This window comes from Chelonia mydas, chromosome 7, assembly GCF_015237465.2.
Source record: "Chelonia mydas isolate rCheMyd1 chromosome 7, rCheMyd1.pri.v2, whole genome shotgun sequence".
Lineage (NCBI taxonomy): Eukaryota > Metazoa > Chordata > Testudines > Cheloniidae > Chelonia > Chelonia mydas.
The window spans coordinates 119,345,557-119,366,228 of record NC_057853.1 but is presented as its reverse complement, the minus strand read 5'-3'; the positions used below and the strand labels follow the sequence as shown (position 1 = coordinate 119,366,228).

Below are 20,672 nucleotides of genomic sequence, written 5' to 3'. Positions count from 1 at the left end.
TAACAAAAAGCAACAAATTATTATTAATTTGTATTACCGTAGAACCTAGTCATAGACCAAGACCCCATTGTGTTAGACACCATATAGACATGGAACAAAAATGTCCCCATAGCAGGTGAATGGCTCTTTTCCTATGTGTGGTCACTGGTGTTAGTGATTGATGGCCACACAGCTTTTCAAAAAGCATCCCTGTTTTGGGATGAGGGGAGAGTGGAGATGATGGCTAGTCAAGGAAGGAACATCCTTCACCAGAAAGAGGTTAAGGGAACTGCTGCTGATCAGAATGTTTCTTGCCCATTGCTGTCTATGTAGATAGTCTAACGAAGCATTCAGAGTAACAGCCGTGTTAGTGTGTATTCGCAAAAAGAAAAGGAGTACTTGTGGCACCTTAGAGACTAACCAATTTATTTGAGCATAAGCTTTCGTGAGCTACAGCTTTCGTGAGCTTCATCCGATGAAGTGAGCTGTAGCTCACGAAAGCTTATGCTCAAATAAATTGGTTAGTCTCTAAGGTGCCACAAGTACTCCTTTTCTTCTAACGAAGCAGTAAATCTGCACATATAGTAGTCATTTAAAGGTATCGAGTAGTATCTGCTCCATTGGTGAAGATTTTTAGTTGTTTGTGGCTGTCTCCTAGTCTGCCAACCTCTCTGGAAGGTATGACATTGCAAAGTTTAAAAAAATAAAACGATATAAGATACTTCCTTTAGACCTCTCTCTGCTGATGCCACTTTGAAACATGGTGAGAATTTCCTCTTGCATCATTAGGGCTGGCGCGTATCTGTACTGGCATAGCACCAGGATCTAAATGCAGTGAATGTTCATTGGGTAGTGCGAGCCAACATAGGTCTTGGAGGGTAGACGTTAGATGCTGGGCTCTACAAATTTAGGCTATGTCTGTCTGCACAGCGCACCTTACAATGGCGCAAGCTCTCCCAAGGACTAAACAAAACCACCCCCAGCCAGGGGCGGTAGATTCGTCAATGGGAGCACGACTCCCGCCGACAAAGCACTGTTCACACCAGCGCTTTTTGTTGCCAAAACTTTTGTCGTTCACGGGAGTGTATTTTCACACCTCTGAGCAACACAAGTTTTAGGGCCAAGAGTGCCAAAGTAGACATAGTCTAAGATGTAGCATCCAGGATTTCTCTAATCTGTGGCATAGGTATTGTGAAATACTACTTGCCTAATGTATTGAGTCAGGGTGTGGGTGGGTGGGGTTGCGGTTGTGTGTATTTGAATGGAGCCAAAAAGTCTCTTGCCTTCATTTTAGAACACTTTGAGACAAATGTGATTTTATTTGTTTATTTTAAATAATTGTGATCTGTGTTAGCTGTGACTGAGATACAAAGTAGTATATTGCACCTGGAGACCACTCTTTGTTTTGTATTCAGTCTTTCTCTGTTTGCTTGATATATTTGCATAACCCATGATCTTTGTTCTTAAGAGTTTATCTGCTCCTGCTGCTATTCCTCCTCCTAGAGCCATAATCCCCTGTGATTTCAGTATTTGCTATTTGGAATCAGTACAGGTCAAGGGATTGGTAATGAGATACGGAGCTTTTCACGTCCAGGTTATCCATTCAAATCCAGTCTAGGCTGGTAACAATTATAGGGCTTTACAGAGAGATAACACCTTCCATCAAGATTCAGGACTAAATTCACTTAAAGTAAAGCCATACTGCTTGCTGTAGAGAGAATTTTGACTTCAAGCGGGGAATAAAGGGCAAGGTGGGCTGGTGCCAAAATAGGGGTATATGTGTCATCTCTAGCCCTATTGCAGTTGAGGAAGCCCATTGCTGCAAATCCATCCAGTATGTCCTGCACGCTGCTGAGTGTCATAGTCCTGGACAGCAGGACACAATGGCCCTACACACTTGTGTGACAAAGGTCCACACTGTGGATTATTTGCTACTGACCGGTAGCAATCCAGCATTGCAAGCTTCCAGAGTGTGATCGTCACTTGCTTCTTTGCTGTCAGTGCTCTTGTTCTTGTTCTGGAGTCCGTATGCCTGTGTCATCCCATACCTGCATTATGATGCGATTCCACCTGTCAGGGTATGTCTTCACGCAGCAGTGCATTAACGTGGCTGTGTAGTCGCGGCACCAGTGCTGGGAGAGATAACAGCGCTGTAAAAATAACACCCCCGCGAGGGGAGTAGCTCCCAGCACTGGGATACCTACCAGTGGTGTACTGCGGTTTGCATAGACACAAGAAGTCCTGGTGAGGGTGTACAGCACTGATGCAAGCAGCCAAGTATCATGTGTACAAGTGATTAACTTCAGCACGTATATGATGGCATCAGTTGCGTTAACCAAAGTTTGTAGTATAGACGTGGCCTCAGTCCTCTTTACCCATTCAGTCCTTGTCCTCGTTTTTACCACTGTCATAGAACATTGAGAATTGAATCCAATTGCCTGTATTTTCTCTTACTCTCTGAAGATTGCTCAGTTATTTAGGGTCATTCACTGTCATAGTGCAGAGGATGACTTTCTACCTGTATCAAGTTTTCCCTGATTAAGGGAAGCTGATAAACCACAGGCTTAAAAGGTTGGCATGTTTGAGTTGGTGAGTGGCCAGTTCTAAAACCAAGGAAAATTACCTTCTTTAGACAAGAACAACTGGAAGTCATAAGAGTTATTTGCAACTGTATACCAATTAGTTAATATGCCTAACTTAGCATAAGAATATATAATAGTCAGTACATCTGCAGTGCCTTGTATATAAGGATCTTGAAGTGCTTTACAAGCTCTAACGAAATAAGCTGCCTCTGAGATATGTAAGTAATATCCCCATTCCGCTCACTGGGAAATTGAGGACTAGGAAACCTGTGACTTTGCCAAGGTCAGAGTCTGGTGCAAAATTGAGACTAGAACCCAGGTCATCCAAATCCAAGTTCTTTCTTTTCTATAATCTAAAGACCATGCTTTGTTTTAAGAAAAGATAGGTATTTGTGTAAAATAATGTTCATATTTTCTTTATCAGAGAGAGAGGAAAAAAAGGATGCAGAAGAATGTAACAAAATATCAATAGAAAATAACCTTAAGCTTCTGAGGTATTCCTGTGTCTAGTAAGGCTGAGCCAGACCTTGCTGAATAAAAATGGAACTTTTTTCCCTGTCAGTGTCATTTGGAATGGGACTATTATGCTATTTGCATGGATTGGTTTAGGCGAGGGATCGGCAACCTTTGGCACGTGGCCCGCCAGGGTAAGCCCCCTGGTGGGAGGGTCCGGTTCGTTTACCTGCCGCGTCCGCAGGTTTGGCTGATCGCAGCTCCCACTGGCTGCTGTTCATTGCTCCAGGCCAATGTGCAGCTTCCCAGGCACAAAACTTTTTTTTGCTTTTCTGTTGGCATCCCTCTTAATCTGACTGCAAAGCTCATGATTTTCACTTCTGCATCCCTCCTCCCCACATTTCTTCTTATGTGATTGTACCTCTGAATAAAGGTGTCATAAATATAAAGGGAAGGATAGCCACCTTTCTGTATACAGTGCTATAAAATCCCTTCTGGCCAGAGGCAAAACCCTTTCACCTGTAAAGGGTTAAAAAGCTAAGGTAACCTAGCTGACACCTGACCCAAATAACCAATGAGAGGACAAGATACTTTCAGATCTGGAAGGTGGGGGGGGGGGGCGCGGCGGAACAAAGGGTCTGTCTGTGTGATGTTTTTGCCTGGAACAGATCAGGAATGCAGCCTCACAACACCTGTTAGTTAGTAAGTAATCTAGCAAGAAATGCATTAGATTTCCTTTTGTTTAATGACTGGTAAAATAAGCTGTGCTGGGTGGAATGTATATTCCTGTTTTTGTGTCTTTTTGTAACTTAAGGTTTTGCCTAGAGGGATTTTCTATGTTTTGAATCTGATTACCCTGTAAGGTATTTACCATCCTGATATTACAGAGGTGATTCTCTTACCTTTTGTTAAATTAAAATTCTTCTTTTAAGAACCTGATTGATTTTTCATTGTCCTTAAGATCCAAGGGTTTGGGTCTATGTTCACCTGTACAAATTGGTGAGGATTTTTATCAAGCCTTCCCCAGGAAAGGGGGTGTAGGGCGTGGGGGGATATTTTGGGGGAAGACGTCTCCAAGTGGGCTCTTTCCCTGTTCTTTGTTTAAAACCCTTGGTGGTGGCAGCATAGGGTTCAAGAACAAGGCAAAGTTTGTACCTTGGGGAAGTTTTTAACGTAAGCTGGTAAGAATAAGCGTAGGGGGTCTTTCATGCAGGTCCCTACATCTGTACTCTAGAGTTCAGAGTGGGGAAGGAACCTTGATATGGTGGCAGAGCGGTGGGATCATTTTGAACCAGAAGCACAGCAGGATTTTAATAGGTTTTGTAAAAGGTGATTGCAGCTGTAGAGTCTGTCTGTCTGCCTGGGGGACAGAGCAACAGGCATAACAAAAGGATTTTTCTGTAGGCTATCAGAAAAAAAAGAAAAAAAAAAGAGGGGGGATATCAGGTTACAGTACAGCAAAATTTTACAAGCCATTTTTTTTGTTTTGTTTTCTTTCTAACTCTCGGGTGTAAAGTTAGTTAAAAACAGAGAGGCTAGGATGACAGAAAGCAAGGCACAATGCAAACTGGAGTTAACCAGACTGGAAGCAAAAGAGAAAGAAAAGGAACACCAGAGACTGGTCGAATTAAAACAACTCAATAAGTAAGCCCAGGAGGCTGCCCACAGGAGAGCTATGGAGGAAAAGGAAAAAGAGATGGAGGAGAAGGAAAAAGAGAGGAAGCGTGCACTGGAGATGGAGAAGGCAAAGGCTCAGCAGAAATATACATTCCATTCAGCACAGCTTATTTTACCAGCCATTAAACAACAAGAAATGCGTTAGATTTCCATCTAGATTACTTACGAACTAACAGGGGTTGTGAGGCTGCATTCCTGATCTGTTCCTGGCAAAAGCATCACACAGACAGACAGACCCTTTGTTCCCCGCACCCCCTCTAGATTTGAAAGTATCTTGTCCTCTCATTGGTCATTTGGGTCAGGTGCCAGCTAGGTTACCTTAGCTTCTTAACCCTTTACAGGTGAAAGGGTTTTGCCTCTGGCCAGGAGGGATTTTATAGCACTGTATACAGAAAGGTGGTTATCCTTCCCTTTGTATTTATGACAAAAGGATATTAGTGAAGTCCCTATTTTTGTGGTTTCATAATTTGGTCCAAAAAATTCTCTAGGCTGAAATATGGCAAATAATGTCTCAGTATGGAAAAAGTTTGGAGGAGGTGGTCAAATCAGCTTGGTTCAGAATTACATGCGACTCTTTCTTCTGTAGTTTTTGAAGGTTGCTTTATTTATAATTCTGTAAATGCCTTTTCTATTTTGAAAAAGTTAGAAGGCTGAAATAGAGGCTTTGTAACAGCAAAGAGTCAATGAACTTTTTTGAGTGTTTTCTAACTCAAGCATTAACTCTACAGACTGTAATGCTCTTCTTCTTTTTAAATATGAAGTGAAAAACACACAGGATGTGTAACATGGCCAAAATAACATCGCTGTGGGAACCTGAACTCTTGTTTTTCCTGGCTCTTCTGTTTTTAACTGCTCAGCCTTAAGACTGCATTGTTAATGTAGCAGCTTTGTATGTGCTGAGGTAAAACTGATAAAAATTTCATTTTATTTCCAGTCTGTGTAAAGTAGGTGAGTTAATATTGCAATGAGAACCTGAAGCTTTTCACTTTCTGACTTTTTACATTTAAAATCTTAACATGCAGTGAAGTCTTTTGCATTAATATTTCATTTTCCTTGCCCACAATACTGCTGATAATGCAATATTTAAGTTGAGAAAACCAGTCAAGTCAGACGATGCAGAACTGAGGATTCCTGGTTCAACCTTGGCTGTGTCCCTTGAACAGATGTTTCCAAATATAGGCTTTTTCTATCATTGTACTAGCCAAATGATACAAACTAGAATTAATTAATCTTTTATTAGGCTTTACAGAACATGCATACTGGGCCATATTTTTGGTTTTACTGCTGTCAGTCTAGCATAATTAATTGTCTTCTTTGGAATTACTCCGGTTACCCTAAAATGAGCGAGATCAAATCTGGTAATATGCACATACCATGGTATTTCCACTCCCATTATGGTTATCAGTGAATATTCTTATTAATTTATAGATTAGTATTTACTAACTTACTTTAAAATTGGAATCTTACTATCCGAAATACCACTTCATGTGCATTTCATACTCATACTCATATTCATATTCTAGTGAAGATCAAAATTTTTATGAGAACAAAATAAAAAATATAAGATAACCTTACTCATACTTTTCCCATAAGTTTCAATCAAAATTTTTGCTCGCACACACTGGCACTAATTAAATGTTTTTAACAGTTTCTTTGTGAAGACTGTTGAAGATAAGTCACCTAGAAAATTGCATTAGCTAGTAAGCACCTCAGAGAGCTTCCTGCTGGGAGTTAAACTAAAAATACAATACCCCTGAGGGCCATTGGTCATCTTTAGAGAGAGAGAGATTGATTATTCTCAAATACGCTTACCAAATTTGGGTCAGAAAAATTATCTTGCCCCAGTCAAGACTGCCCTTGAGTCCAGCACTACATTAGGAAGAGACACTGTAGGAAATTCAGTGTTTCTTGGCAAAAAACTCCTTTGATTCCATGCTACTTGGTAAAGAGAGGGAAGTGGTTTCATTTCAGGTTCTCCCTGAGACATAGGGAGGGGAAAAAACAACAGGCTCAGGCCTATCCTGAGTCACTTACCTGGTAAAAGTTCCAACTCTGTATCTGAGAACAAGTCTCTCTTCTAGAAGAAAGTGACCTCTGGGTCTCTGCTCTAGGCTTTGCAGGCATTAATGTGCATGTAAAGATGTACCTGGTGCCTGGAGAAGTGCCTTGTACTTGTGATAGTGATATTGCTTTCTGGGCTGGCATTGGCATTGCATGTATTTACTGAACACTTGATGATCATTATGGCATATCAACATGGGGAGTGCATGTTCTCCCTATTTGGATGGTTGACTGATCAAAGGCAGCACTCCAGAATGGATCAAAGCAGCCTCACCACCAGTTTTCCCCTCAGAAATCATTCTTTTCTCAGATCCTTTCTTTCCCTGCAAGGGACCAGGATACAATGGATCTGGTAAGATGACTTTGACAGGGCCAGGAGGTTTCAGCAAGACCTATGTTGTCAGTGTTGGACCTCATGGTCACAACAGCGTTCAACAGTACCTGTGGGAATGTGTTTACTTGAGGCACCGTCAGTGGTTACGAGCAGCAGAATAATTGCACCCGCTTCGGGTGGTAGAGAGAGATTGATGCGGTGGCAGTCCAATGAAAACCTGTAACTAGGAAAAGGACTTCCAAATTAACGGATTTAGATTGTAGTAGCCATGGGTGCGTCCTGTTTGTAATGGGCAGATCATGTGGTGTGTTCCATATTCAAGGGACTTCATTTCTCCAGGAATCCATTCAAATGCATGTTTGGAGTTTAGGGTGGCACTGAATGCAATGTGGGCTTTCGGAGATGTGGTATCGCAAAAGGTAGCTCTAAATCTAATTGTGGAAAATTGAGCTGTGTCTCCTAAGAAGGAAGGAACAGGATATTGCTTCCTGTTGCCTGCACTGCAGACAGGCTCAGCTGATCAGTACTAGACAGCTGTGGGTAGTTATTACATCTATGATGATGTGGCAGATCTTTTTCTAATAGTGTTTGCTTGAAAGATCTATTTACCATTCCTCTGAGAAACACATTGTGTTCTGTAGAAGACACTAAGTATGACACTGTCAGTGGACCTATTTTCCATTCTTTCCTTGAAGGGGCAGGAGTTCACATGTTCCTTTCTCCAATTACTTTTGTTACTCAAAGGTCTTAGTCAAGATTAGAAGAGACAAATGTTCCATGATCTGTATAGCCCCTTTCTGGCCCAGGCAGGTTTGGTTTTTAACCCTACTGGCAACTGTAGACGCCACTCTCATCAGGTTGAAAACTTTATGCTTTTGAGGCTTTTCCTACAACCGGAGAATCCCCAGCTATTATTCATAAATAATAAATATAAATATAAATAAATCTTTATTCAAGCCTAATTTAATGGTGTCCAGTTTGCAAATTAATTCCAATTCAGCAATCTCTTGCTGGAGTCTTTTTTTGAAGTTTTTTTGTTGAAGAATTGCCACTTTTAGGTCTGTAATCTAGTGACCAGAGAGATTGAGGTGTTCTCTGACTGGTTTTTGAATGTTATAATTTTTAACATCTGATTTGTGTCTATTTATTCTTTTACGTAGCGACTGTCCGGTTTGGCCAATGTACATGGCAGAGGGGCATTGCTGGCACATGATGGCATATCACATTGGTAGATGTGCAGATGAACGAGCCTCTGATAGTGTGACTGATTAATCACAGGCTTGAGTAAAGACTGGGAGTGGATGTGTCATTACACAAAGTAAAACTATTTCTCCATGTTTATTTCCCCCCGCCCCCACTGTTCCTCACACATTCTTGTCAACTGCTGGAAATGGCCCACCTTGATTATCACTACAAAAGGTTTTTTTTCTCTCCTGCTGGTAATATCTCACCTTACCTGATCACTCTTGTTACAGTGTGTATGGTAACACCCATTGCTTCATGTTCTCTGTGTATATAAAATCTCCCCACTGTATTTTCTACCGCATGCATCCAATGAAGTGAGCTGTAGCTCACGAAAGCTTCTGCTCAAATAAATTTGTTAGTCTCTAAGGTGCCACAAGTACTCCTTTTCTTTTTGCAGATACAGACTAACACGGCTGCTACTCTGAAACCTGTCTAGGGCATGGGGTTGCCAAAGATTTCAGCTAAGGGAATCCCTCCTTTCGTGCATTCTGCTGAAGCCAATCCAGTATCTTCACCTCAAGCATAATGTTCACGGGGATTAGGGCAGGCTGGTCCATTCACCCCCTCCTGTGTCTTTCACCCATTGCAGTGTGATTACTGGACTTTCTCCACCTTTAGTGTTCCAGAGGGAGAATGAGCTCTAGTAAAACTTATAGTAGTCAGTATAGCAAGGTGAAACCTATTCGCTGATACTAATAAAGGAAGTTTTCCTGGTCAGCCTTTTCCTTCTAGATAATTTGTTAATGGGCTTTTTAATCACTTAAGTATATAAAATAAGTGTTACATAAACAAACTGAGCATAAATTATCCAAGTGGAGACGCTATAGATGTTCCAAAGGTGATGATGCAGGAGGGAGAGGTGTTGAAAGTTGTGCCTTTTGTGATGCCAAAACTGTCTGGTGTATGGATACACCACTGCAGTAAAAGAGATGGATATTAATTTTGCACTCTACCCAAGGACTGCTGTGTTCTGGTTATTGCTGAAACATGAATGTTACTGGCATAACTTCTATTTGCTATTTTACTAGTTACGCAGAGCCCAACAGTCTGCTGGGAAGCTGCTCATAACAAAATACAGACATGGGGAATATTTGGATAACTTGTCGCTCCTTTAAAGGGGTCATTGTCAAGATTGCGAGGCATATATAATACTGCTTACCTCTTATATAGCACCCTTCGTTGTAGATCTTGGAGTACCTTACAAAAGAAGGAGGGTAACATTATTTCCCTATTGGTAAAATGGGAAGAGAGACAAAGAGGTGAAGCAGCTTGCGGGTCCGTTGCAGAGCCAGGAACAGAACCCAGCTCTCTTGCCTTCTGGTCCAGTGTCCTATACACTGTCCATACTCTCTCCAGCTCTATACACGAATCTAAATCTGTCTGCTGACCTGCTGCATTCATTTGACCGAGGCAGGTATTTTTTATAAGAACAGAGCAGGTATGGGGGATACGTTTTGCGTCTGCCCACTATTTTAGGTAATTCCAGTAGTTTGAATTAGCTGCTGGTGTATTGCCTAGCGGAGAAGATGGAGTTTGAGTGGCAACTTTTGTTTGGGTAAACTAATAGATTTTCCAGGTCTAGGGGACAGCTGAGTAGAGAGGGGAGGGAGTATGTGGATAGAGGGGAAAGGAAGGCATCTGTCATCTGATATATTCTGGTAGGGTTTAAGGACTCAATAGGTACAAACATATTTTCTTTCCCCATCCTCCAAATAACATGTTGCTTTCCTCTTCTACTGCTAAACTGAGTTTAAATGTTTCATATAATACTTTGTCTTCCACTTTTCATACAAATTGTGTCCTAAAATGCCTTGCACAATTAAATACTGGACATGATACAATAAATGGTGTCATTTACTCATGCCCAAGAAGGTTTGATTAAACTAAAGTATTCGGTTATAAGGCCAGTAATGCATCAGTAGATAAATCAAAAGGCAGAGAAATGAGAGAAAAGAAAATTTAAGAGTTAGAGATAGAGGGTAGATCATGATATGCTGAACCCAGTCACTTACTCTGTTTGTTTAAAAGGGCTGGTCCAGGGTCAGTGGTCTGGGCTGCAGTTGGAATCCAAGCTTTCTGGGCTAGAAGGAAGCACAAAAGCTGTGAAGGCAAGGTATTCAGCCCTGTGAAGAGAGTGTTTCATATTCTCTAGCAGTCCATTTTGACTGACAAAACAGGCCCTGGGCTTTGTGGGTGGGGAGCTGCTTTCCAGTCATCCTTTGCACCCAGCAATAGCCTTGGTCAGATTTGGAGGGAACTACTTCCAGCAGTCTTTATTAGAAAGGAAGGGTTTGCCCATTCTTTGGTGGGGAGGGGGGAGCAGTGGGGTATCTACAGTATTCCTTGTTTATGCAAAAACATGAGCCAAAGTAGAAACAATGAACGTAGTAAATGCGACATTAGATTGTAAGATCTTGACATGTTTCCTGCTGTTTCCTGTAAGCACTTGTGCTAAATCAGTCCAGATCGGTTCTTATAACAACACCCATGTCAGTCCCTCAACTCCATCCTAATTTGTATTAGATGTTCTAACATTTCAAAAAGAGCAGCTCAGTGTTTGGAAAAACAGATCAAATTTCTTCTTCCACGTAGTCAAATGGATTATAAGTACATTATAGGAAATGCTTTGTAGGGCAATTTAGAAAACTTTTAGTGTGAGTGTATTTTTAAGATTGAGCTTTCTGGTCCGTCCCCCCCGACGTATGCTTGAAAACAAAATCACTGTAATGGAGAATGGAAGTTAAGACCGGATTGCTCTATTACTTTGAGCCAGGCTTTTGTATAGTAATTTAGAAGTGCAGTGTCTAAGTATAATGTATGTTTAGAAACTGCTGTTCTTTTGAATAACTGGTGTTGAGCTTTCCTGAGCATTGAAATTGTAGGTTCCATTTATTCTTTTAAACTTTGCTTAGGTTCTTTGAAGATACCTGAAGAGACTCTACTTAAGTCTTTTCCTCCTTGCTCTTCAGAACCTGCACTGCATCATGGTCGGTGCATGCTAATTCTTTTTGGAGAGGCTCCCCTCAAAGTTTATGCTGGAGCTCTGTCGGTCTTTCTGTTTTCCTACAGCAGTCTACTCACAGGTTTGGTTTCTTGTTAGATGGCAACAGAAACCTCAGAGAACCCTGGGGCTAAGTAGACCAGCGGATTAACTGGCTGGTTTGGTGATGTCATCTGAGTCCCTATCAGCATTTGTCTCTATAACACAACCATTCCTGTTTGAGACCCCCACGACTGGAATAATGACAAGTGGTAAAAGTCAAGATTGAGGTGTATTGTCAGAATGAGGGGTGGGGGGGTATGTCCAGGAGCGTACTTCAGGTTGGATTGAGTTGTGGTTCCTTTTTAGAATTCTTCAGGGAGCTTTTCCGATGCTTAGCTGTAGTCTGTGCTGTTTTATTCTTCACAGTGTTGTTTTCAAGGTGTAACACCCAATGTGGTGGTGCTTTGGAAGAGACAATTACTGCTGACTCTTCTTCCTACATTTATTATCTCCCAGTAGGTCAGAGTTTTCAGTTTTCTTCAAAGTATCCACCATGCAGAATTGATACTTGGCTGGAAACATATTCATGCTCATTCCCAGAGCCAATACAAAAGGAAGTAGAGCCTGTATATTTCTTGTAAAACTGAATGGTAAGAAAAAGTCTTAACCTTCTCTTCTGGATTTCCTGCTGCTTTCTTAAACTTGCAGGTGATATAAAATTATCAAGCCTAGAGAAGACTGAGGCACTTCAGAGGGACCTAAGGGCTTTTCTTCACTACGGAGGTAAGTCAACCTAAGTTACACTACTCCAGCTACGTGAATAACATAGCTGAAGTTGACATAGCTTAAGTCGACTTACCCCAGTGTCTTCACTGCACTAGTCGACGGGAGAGGCTTTCCGGTCGTCTTCCCTTACTCTTCTCGGAGAGTTGGAGTACTGGGGTTGACCGGAGAGTACTCTGCTGTTGATTTAGCGGGTCTTCACTAGACCCGCTAAATCAATCCCTGTTGCATCGATTGTAGCAGCGGGGATCTCACCGTAGTGGAGACCAGCCCTAAGCTAAGTGAATTAGCAACACAATGACAGATAAAATTCAATGTTGATAAATGCAAAGTAATGCCCACTGGAGGGAATAATTTAAAATACTCATACACTCTGTGGGATTCTAAATTAACTGTATCTGTTCCAGAGAAAGACTTGGGCATCATTGTGGACAGCTCAATGAGGATCTCTGCTCAATGTGCAGTAGTGGTCAGAAAAACACAATGTTAGGATGCATGAGAAATGCAGTGGAGAGTAATATACCAAATATTGTTACTTCATATAAAATCATTGGCATACCATTAGCTGGAACACTGTGTTCTTCAACTATGGGTCAGTGTGGATCTCACTGCATATGAGATGGGATCTTTTTGAATCTCAGCGTCCATCAAGGCCATGAGTGCCACTTCATGCTTCTGTGCAAGGGCATAAAGGACTGGAGCAACTGCAGCTGCCACCCTCCCTCTGTTCCCTCTTACCACCTGAGGCAGCAAGACTGAACCTGGCAAGGGTTCAACTGTCTACTTTTCTTCTTGTTTCAAATTTATCTTCTAGATTGAATTGGAGAACAAATACTACTTCACCCCTCCTTATCTTCAATTCTCTACTTTGAACATTTCCTAAAACCAGAACAAAACAGACACCTCTCCCCATACACGCCCCTGCAAGTGGAACAAGGCGCCTCATGCCTACCACCCTGGCAGACTCTAAACCTCTAAACTAGGGTTTAAGCGCTGTCAGACTTCATTCCCCAGTATAGCTGATGCCTATTCTGTCAGGGGGAGAGGCACATCCCTGATAAGCACTCAGAGTGAAAATACTTCTTGTCAATCACTCGCAAATTGAGAGACATGTGGCTGAAGCTACACCTGGTTGACTGACAAATGCTCATGGTCTCAGACCTGGAGGAGTCATCCACCTCCAAGTAACCCAAAGGGTCATCCTCAGCAAGTGCCCCTTCAAGCAGACACCACACCGCAGGGTCTAGGGGTGCAAAAAAGGCAGGGAAGAGAAATGCATTGAATTTTACACCAGTCACGTTGATTCCGATCAGCTCAATACCAGGGTCATCAGCACTGGCTCTCACTTTCTCAACACCATATCTGCGAGCTACCACTTTGGCACCAGTACCAACAGACATGGCATCGGCGTCAGCTCCAGCTCCTCTGGCACTGACAGCATCTTTGCTGAAGCTGGTGCCGGCACCCCAACACACAAAAGAAAAGCCAAAAGGAAGGGCCAAGCAGTGACATGGCTCCCAGCATAGAACCACCCCATGGAGAGAAGAGAGAGTCTTCACTGTGTCCAGTTTTGGGCCCTACACTACAAGAAGGATGTGGAAAAATTGGCAAGAGTCCAGCGGAGGGCAACAAAAATGATTGGAAGCTGGAGCACATGACTTATGAGGAGAGGCTGAGGGAACTGGGATTATTTAGTCTGCAGAAGAGAAGAATGAGGGGGGATTTGATAGCTGCTTTCAACTACCTGAAAGGGGGGTCCAAAGGGGATGGATCTAGACTGTTCTCAGTGGTAGCAGATGACAGAACAAGGAGTAATGGTCTCAAGTTGCAGTGGGGGAGGTTTAGAGTGGATGTTAGGAAAAAAACTTTTTCACTAAGAGGGTGGTGAAGCACTGGAATGCGTTACCTAGGGAGGTGGTGGAATCTCCTTCCTTAGAGGTTTTCAAAGTCAGGCTTGACAAAGCCCTGACTGGGATGATTTAATTGGGGATCGGTCCTGCTTTAAGCAGGGGGTTGGACTAGATGACCTCCTGAGGTCCCTTCCAACCCTGATATTCTATGATTCTAATGATAGAGCATCAAGCCCCCTGCTGAGGGAGTGGTGCTAAGTAAGCTGGGAAGCTGTTACTTTACTTTTAAGATCGGTTACTTCCTTTTCTACTACTGGTTTCAGAGTAGCAGCCGTGTTAGTCTGTATTCGCAAAAAGAACAGGAGTACTTGTGGCACCTTAGAGACTAACAAATTTATTTGAGCATAAGCTTTCGTGAGCTGTAGCTCACGAAAGTTTATGCTCAAATAAATTTATTAGTCTCTAAGGTGCCACAAGTACTCCTGTTCTTTTTTCTACTACTGTGTATCTAGAATCTGGATCTTGAGTCACTAGATTTACTGCTGAGCTCTTGTCTTTTGAATATGTACTGGAGACTCTTGTGTGATTTGCTAAAGAAAGGGAGGATCAGTTGAAGTTGTCAGAGGGTGTCAACTTTTAACACTAGGAACATCGGAATTGCCAGACTAGATCAGACTGGAGGTCCACCTAGTCCAGTGTCCTGTCTCCAGCAGTGGCCAGGACCAGAAGCTTCAGATGTTGGCAAAAGAGTCCATAACTACCCATGACCAAAACAGGAATGTGCTCCTGTGTATCATTGGTATTGTCCATTTGCTTGGCAAAGCAACCTCTGATGGTTTGAATGTTTCATCCATGAGTTTATAGATGTGTTGTGGCATAATCAACATCGGGGTAACTTTTTGGACGGGTCATTTAAAGTTCTGATAACTTGCAAAAGGTAGAAAATCCAAAAGCTGAGGAGATGCAACTTACTACTAACTTCTGTGCCTCGGTTTCCCTGTTGATAAAGTGGGGGTGGCACCATGTAACATTGAATTGTATGTTTAGAGGATTAGTTAGTGTTTGTAGAGTGCTTTCTAACGTTTGGATGAGGTGCTGTGTAAGTATGAAGGATACTTACTACATTTCTCCCTCTTGTTTGTGTTCAGAGAACCCCCAGAACTACGTGCTCAGTTGGGAAACAATTCAGGAACTTCCAAGAGAACATGGTAACAGTGGCTCAGGAGTGTTGAAAAGTTTGAAAAGGGGGTAATTGTCTGAGACTAGTTCTCACCAAACTTGCTTGTGAACGGTTTGGCTGTTTTTAAGGCTTTTTAAAAATGTAGTGCAATTGAAAATCTGAATTTATAAGAATTGTAAGTAGTTTCTTTTTTTTTTTTAAAGCCCTGAAATGATTTAAAAACCAGTATTTCCCATTAAGGGATTTAATAGGCTTCTGTACATAAAGGACTCCTGTTCTGATCCTCCCCAAATATCTTTAATTTGTAGCCGCCTAGAGGCTGAGAGGATCAAATAAAAGAGAAGTTCCCCTTCTGTTAAATGCCTGCTTAGTTGCTGCCTCTGCACATGGAAGTGGTGAGTTTTCTAGTTTAGCATATGACAGATGAGAGCAGCTGCTGATTTAAGAGAAACAAAAAAAAGGGGGGGGGGTTGCTGAACTTTTAAAGAAGGAGATACAGACAGTTTAAATTTAGATTACCGTCTGCTGTGTCATCTCCCCTGCTGCCGTAGAACTTGCTGTACCGCTTGTTTATGAGAGGACAGACAAGACTGGCATTCTTGGTGACTAGATAAGTTTGTTTACGAGGTACAACCTCCCACTGGTCTCAAAGTGTGGAGCCGGTTAATGCCCAGAAGTAGGGGCACTACCCTGGGACAGCAACGCGCTCTCACGGCATGGCAAGGATAAAAATAGCTGCCACATCGCCTCTTTGTAGGCTTGCTTGGGGGCCCAATCCTGCTCCCACTGAAAGCGATGGAAGCGTTGCCATTTAGTAAGGGAGGGGTTTGGTGGTGGTGAATATGCCAGTAGTGCAGTAAGAACTCTTTAAAGAAGAAATCAAAGTGGGCAAAACCAGGGGAGTGGGTCAGATCGGTGTTCCATTTTAGCCAAATCCTCCAAGTGTGGAGGTGTTTAAACATGGTTCTGGTTTTGATCCATCTTCCCCAAATGCTGCCTGTTAGTGCAGACAACAAGGCTGCTCAAAGGAGCTACATCCAAACTAGACAGCCATTTTTGAGGAGAAATTGAGGTATTTTTGCGTAGGGAATTTTAATTAAATGTCATTGAAGAGCTGTTCTTTAATACAGGTTTTTATTTCATTTGGGGCATCTGGTTAGAGCCAAGATAGTTCTCCTTGTTCACCCAAAATGTAGCGTTTAACGCCTCTGCCTAGAGCAGGGTTGCTAAATACCAAGTTGCATCTCAAGTTTGTAGCAAGCCCTTTTCTTGTTAATCAGCAGCTGTCTCCAGTTTTTTGCAGTGCTGAACTGATGTCATTTCCCCCTTGCCAAACACTACAGCTCTGCTGCGTCTGAGATGTCACAGGGTGTGGGAGGAGAAAGAGGGGAAGGGCGGAGAGCGAGCGAGTGCATGCTGTCTTCTGGGACCCTGTTTACTTAACATTCCCAGCCAAGAAAGCCCTGGTTTAAATAGGATTGCAGGCGCACCCCGCGCACATCAGATGAGGAAATGGTTGTTGTGGGACTTTAAAATTCTTTTGTTCCAAAGCATTAGTGTGGATGATGAGAATGCAGGATGCCTTTCCTCTTGGGTCTGAGACAGGTAACTAGTTTTGGTTGGTTTGGTTGCTGCCGGTTCCGGTGGAGAACTTGGTTTTTTAGAAAATGTTTTCTCACTTTCCAAGGAGAGAGGTAAGTAAGTGTGTGTGTGTGTGTGTGTGTGTTTTGGTGTTGCTGTTGCAGGAGAACTTTCTTTTCATTAGCAAAGAAAGAACAAAACTTCAGTTCGGGAGAACAAACTTTTGTTGTTGTTAGATTCACAACAAAGAGAGATTCTCCTGTGTGTGTGTTTTTTTTTTTAACATGTACTTTCCACAGGTCCTAATATGGAAATGTGTTTACATAGCTTTAAAACTTCTGTCAGTGTTTGAAGAGTTTTTTTAATATATGGGTAATATTTATTTTCCAGAGTCATGCTGTGTAGCAAAATAACTCACTGAAGAGAGGAAACAGAAAATGGCAAAGAGTTAACATGTACACGATGCCCGTTTTAGCAAGGCACAGATCCTGGATTTGGTGACTTATGTAGTAGCTTTGGAAAGCTGGTGTTTTTACAAGAAACAAGGAATTTATATTTGGTAATGTAACAAGGAATGAGAAACAGTAGCAACTGACCCACCGCTCCCTGGCTGGGAATACATTGCCAACTATTTGTTCTTAAGCTTCTGAGAGTTCTAAAACTTGTTTTGGTCTCGGAGGCATGTCTGTCTAGAGATCTAACTGTAAACTGTCCTCAACACTACTGAAGTCGGTAATGTACAATAAATAGGTATAGCTTTATAGCTATTAATCTAGTATTAAAATACCAAGCAAATGTGAGGCATTTTAAACTGGGCACTTTCTGTTGCTTAAAAGGACAGCAGAGTCTAACACAGCAGTTCTCAAACTTTTGTATTGGAGACCCCTTTCATATAGCAAGCCTCTGAGTGTGACCCCCCTATAAATTAAAAACACTTTTTATATATTTAACCCCATTATAAATGCTGATGCAAAGCAGGGTTTGGGGTGGAGGCTGACAGCTCGTGACCCCACATGTAATAACCTTGTGACCCCCTGAGGGGTCCCAACCCCCACTTTGAGAACCCCTGGTCTAACGTTTAGCAAATTACTGCATATGTAGCCCTGTCACTTTGTTTATCAGTTACCAGTTTATTTTTTCTTCAAATGTAGGGTTGTGGGTTTTTTCTTTCACTGATTCTAAAACAGTTTTACATGATAATCTACTCTAACCCATTGACCCTTTCCAGTTGAACATAATGGCTATAATAACGGTTCACTTCTTAGCAAATCACATCCAGATAGAATCTGCTTGAAAATCTGAGAGTTTTGAACAGGGAATACAGTGCTGTCATAGCTTTGTGGAAGGAAAGACCTTTGTGATTGAAAGTTGTGTGGGCAGTAGGTACGGACCGGAAGAGCTGTTCAATCTTTGAAGAAATTATTCTAAGGATTTTAAAAAAAAGAAAAGGAGTACTTGTGGCACCTTAGAGACTAACCAGTTTATTTGAGCATGAGCTTTCGTGAGCTGTAGCTCACGAAAGCTCATGCTCAAATAAACTGGTTAGTCTCTAAGGTGCCACAAGTACTCCTTTTCTTTTTACGAATACAGACTAACACGGCTGTTACTCTGAAACCTAAGGATTTTAAGTAAATCTTCAATCTGTAATAAAATTCTGCAAGATCAGTTTAGCTTGTGAAGTGGGGTCAGCATCAGATGTCCATGTATCTTATTTTTAAGATTATTTTTCTAAATCTATGAAGCATATTCCCCCCCCCCCCAATAAAATTAAAAATTGAGGGTGATTATTGCATGGTAAGCTAGGTAGCATGCTAAACCAGAGTTTAGGAGCTCTTGAGTTCCCTTTACTCATCTGTCTAGCTCAACACGGGGCATTTTAATGTTGGAGACCAGGCTGCTTATCTGTCTTTGTTCCACTTGCGGTATACATTTTAAAAAACACACCCCAGGTACATAATGCATAAACGGGAAGTGGAAACAGCTGGTGGTGTCTCAAGAACAGGTTTCTGTATGTTTTAATTGTCCTTCATTTGTGGATAAAAACAGTGTTGGGAACATATGAAATGAAAAAATAAGTGTAGGTAAAACACCAACTTCAGTTTCTAGGTGACAAGATGGTCAAATGCTTTGGGATAACTTCCCGTATATCAATGAAGTGTAGGAATCACCTCACACACCACTGAAGTGGAGTTGCCTGTGGTATGAAATTGAACAACTATTTACTTGGCCATGATGGGCTCTACGGAACAATTTTTGAGACAGGAAGTGAAAAATATGGTATTCATATCAAATTGTAGGGGGAATTAATTAAAATTACCCCAGTTGACATCTGGCCAGGACACTTACAATAAGTTTTATGGAGATCAGAATGGCCACAAGCAGTTACAACCTCCACTTTTGTAAAGAGAGGGACACTCCTCAAGCAATACATTTTACGTTGTCTTGACACCATGATAGGAGTTTGGTTCAATATTGGGCTGAATCCGCTTATCTTGTGATCTAGTGACATCACCATATAGTACAGCTGCATAATACATATAATAAAATGTCAAGTACTGTACCATTTGTGTGATTAAACTTGTTAGGATCAAAGCCCAGGCCATCCTTGCTAGGTCATTTTAAGTAATAAGTCCTGGAAATAGCAAATGTGAAATGTCTATGAGAAGTGTTGTGTCTTTGAGTGTTTAGTAGGGGAAACAAGAATAAAGATTTTTTTAGTCCTCTTTTTATCTGTGGTTGGGGCTTATGAGTGCTATTTGCTGGTAGAATTTGCTGTTGCAGTATCTTGGCCTTATTCTCAATTCAGTTCTTTCTTGGTACTAAATAAAGTAGGGTTTATCCAGAGCCCGTTGAAATCAATGGGAATCTTTCCATTGACTTTAGTGGGCTTGGATCAGGTCTGAAAAGATTAAAGCATCTTGCTTTTGATAAACCAATAGTTTATCAGCAATTAAAAAGTTTAAATATTTAATCCAGCCTGGAGCTGAAGGTCCCTTTCACCACCCTTGCAAAGTTCTTCTTATCCGAACTTCACAAGAGCAACCTTGCAAGATTTGCCAGCTCAGGCAGAAACTCTACTCACTCCAGCCCCTTTACCAAGATTTTTGACAATGAAAAACAGAAAAACAGTAATCCTGGAAAATATCATTGTGTCCTCTTGTGTAGAACTTTAAACCCAAACTTTATCCCTTTTATCCTGTATCACTGTAGATAACTGTGAAGAAAAGTGGTTTGTTTATTCTTCAAAAAATGATTCCAGGTCTTCACTTTTTTTTTTAAACTTTGATGTGTATATTACAGTGAAGAAGAATGTAAATGCATGCAAGGTTAAGTCAGCTACAGTCTTCTCAAGAACTTGTGCTCCTTATTGGTCTAATCATGGTGTTCTGCACTGCTATGTAATATATCAGCCGGGCTCAATCAAGTTTTTGCAAGGATGAGAAACAACTTCCATAGTGTCTGGGGCTAGCAGGACTGCTTAATGGTCCCCAAAGCCTTGTTTACACTGGAAAATCTGTATCTGCATTCCAGCAACATGGTGCTCAGCTGATCCTGGCAACAGTGATAGAGCATAGTGTAGACAGGAGTGCCTTGGTTTTCATGATAAAGGGCTGAAAATTCCAGATCCTTCTCAGCTGGACAATAGGTGTACACATTTTTACTGTAAACGCACCCACATAATGAAAAGCACACAGGAAAAAAAAAGTTTGAACCTGTTTCAAAACTCACTGCAAATTAGAAAAATTATGCCCCGTTTAATTTTAAAATGTTGGTGAGTGACGACCTTTATCTGTGATAAAGAAGGTTCAAATTTCACTTTTGAAATCTCTAATTAAAAAGGCTGATTTATAAGAGGATCCTATTTGAGATCACTCCTTTAAACCTAATGTACAAAGGTTGGAGGCTCTGAATTTATTTTTGAGAGCCTCATGCAAATGTTCTCTTGAATATTTAGGGTCATAGA

At 41.5% G+C, this 20,672-nt stretch overlaps 1 protein-coding gene across 9 annotated transcripts in view; it reads left to right on the top strand.

Annotated features, from left to right (window-relative positions):
* WBP1L (WW domain binding protein 1 like) overlaps nt 1-20,672 on the top strand; it is an 81,428-nt gene that overhangs the window by 23,213 nt on the left and 37,543 nt on the right. For 2 of the 9 annotated variants that reach the window (XM_037905869.1, XM_037905872.1), the window contains exon 1: nt 16,501-16,821. The exons of 2 other annotated variants lie outside the window; for them this stretch is intronic. In XM_037905869.1, coding sequence (XP_037761797.1) covers nt 16,795-16,821 — 27 coding nt within the window. In that variant the 5' untranslated portion in view covers nt 16,501-16,794. Of the gene's footprint in view, nt 1-15,462; nt 15,523-16,488; nt 16,822-17,098; nt 17,268-20,672 lie in introns of those variants that run through there. 5 more of the 9 variants (XM_037905873.1, XM_037905871.1, XM_037905870.2 and 2 more) reach the window with 5 other exon arrangements.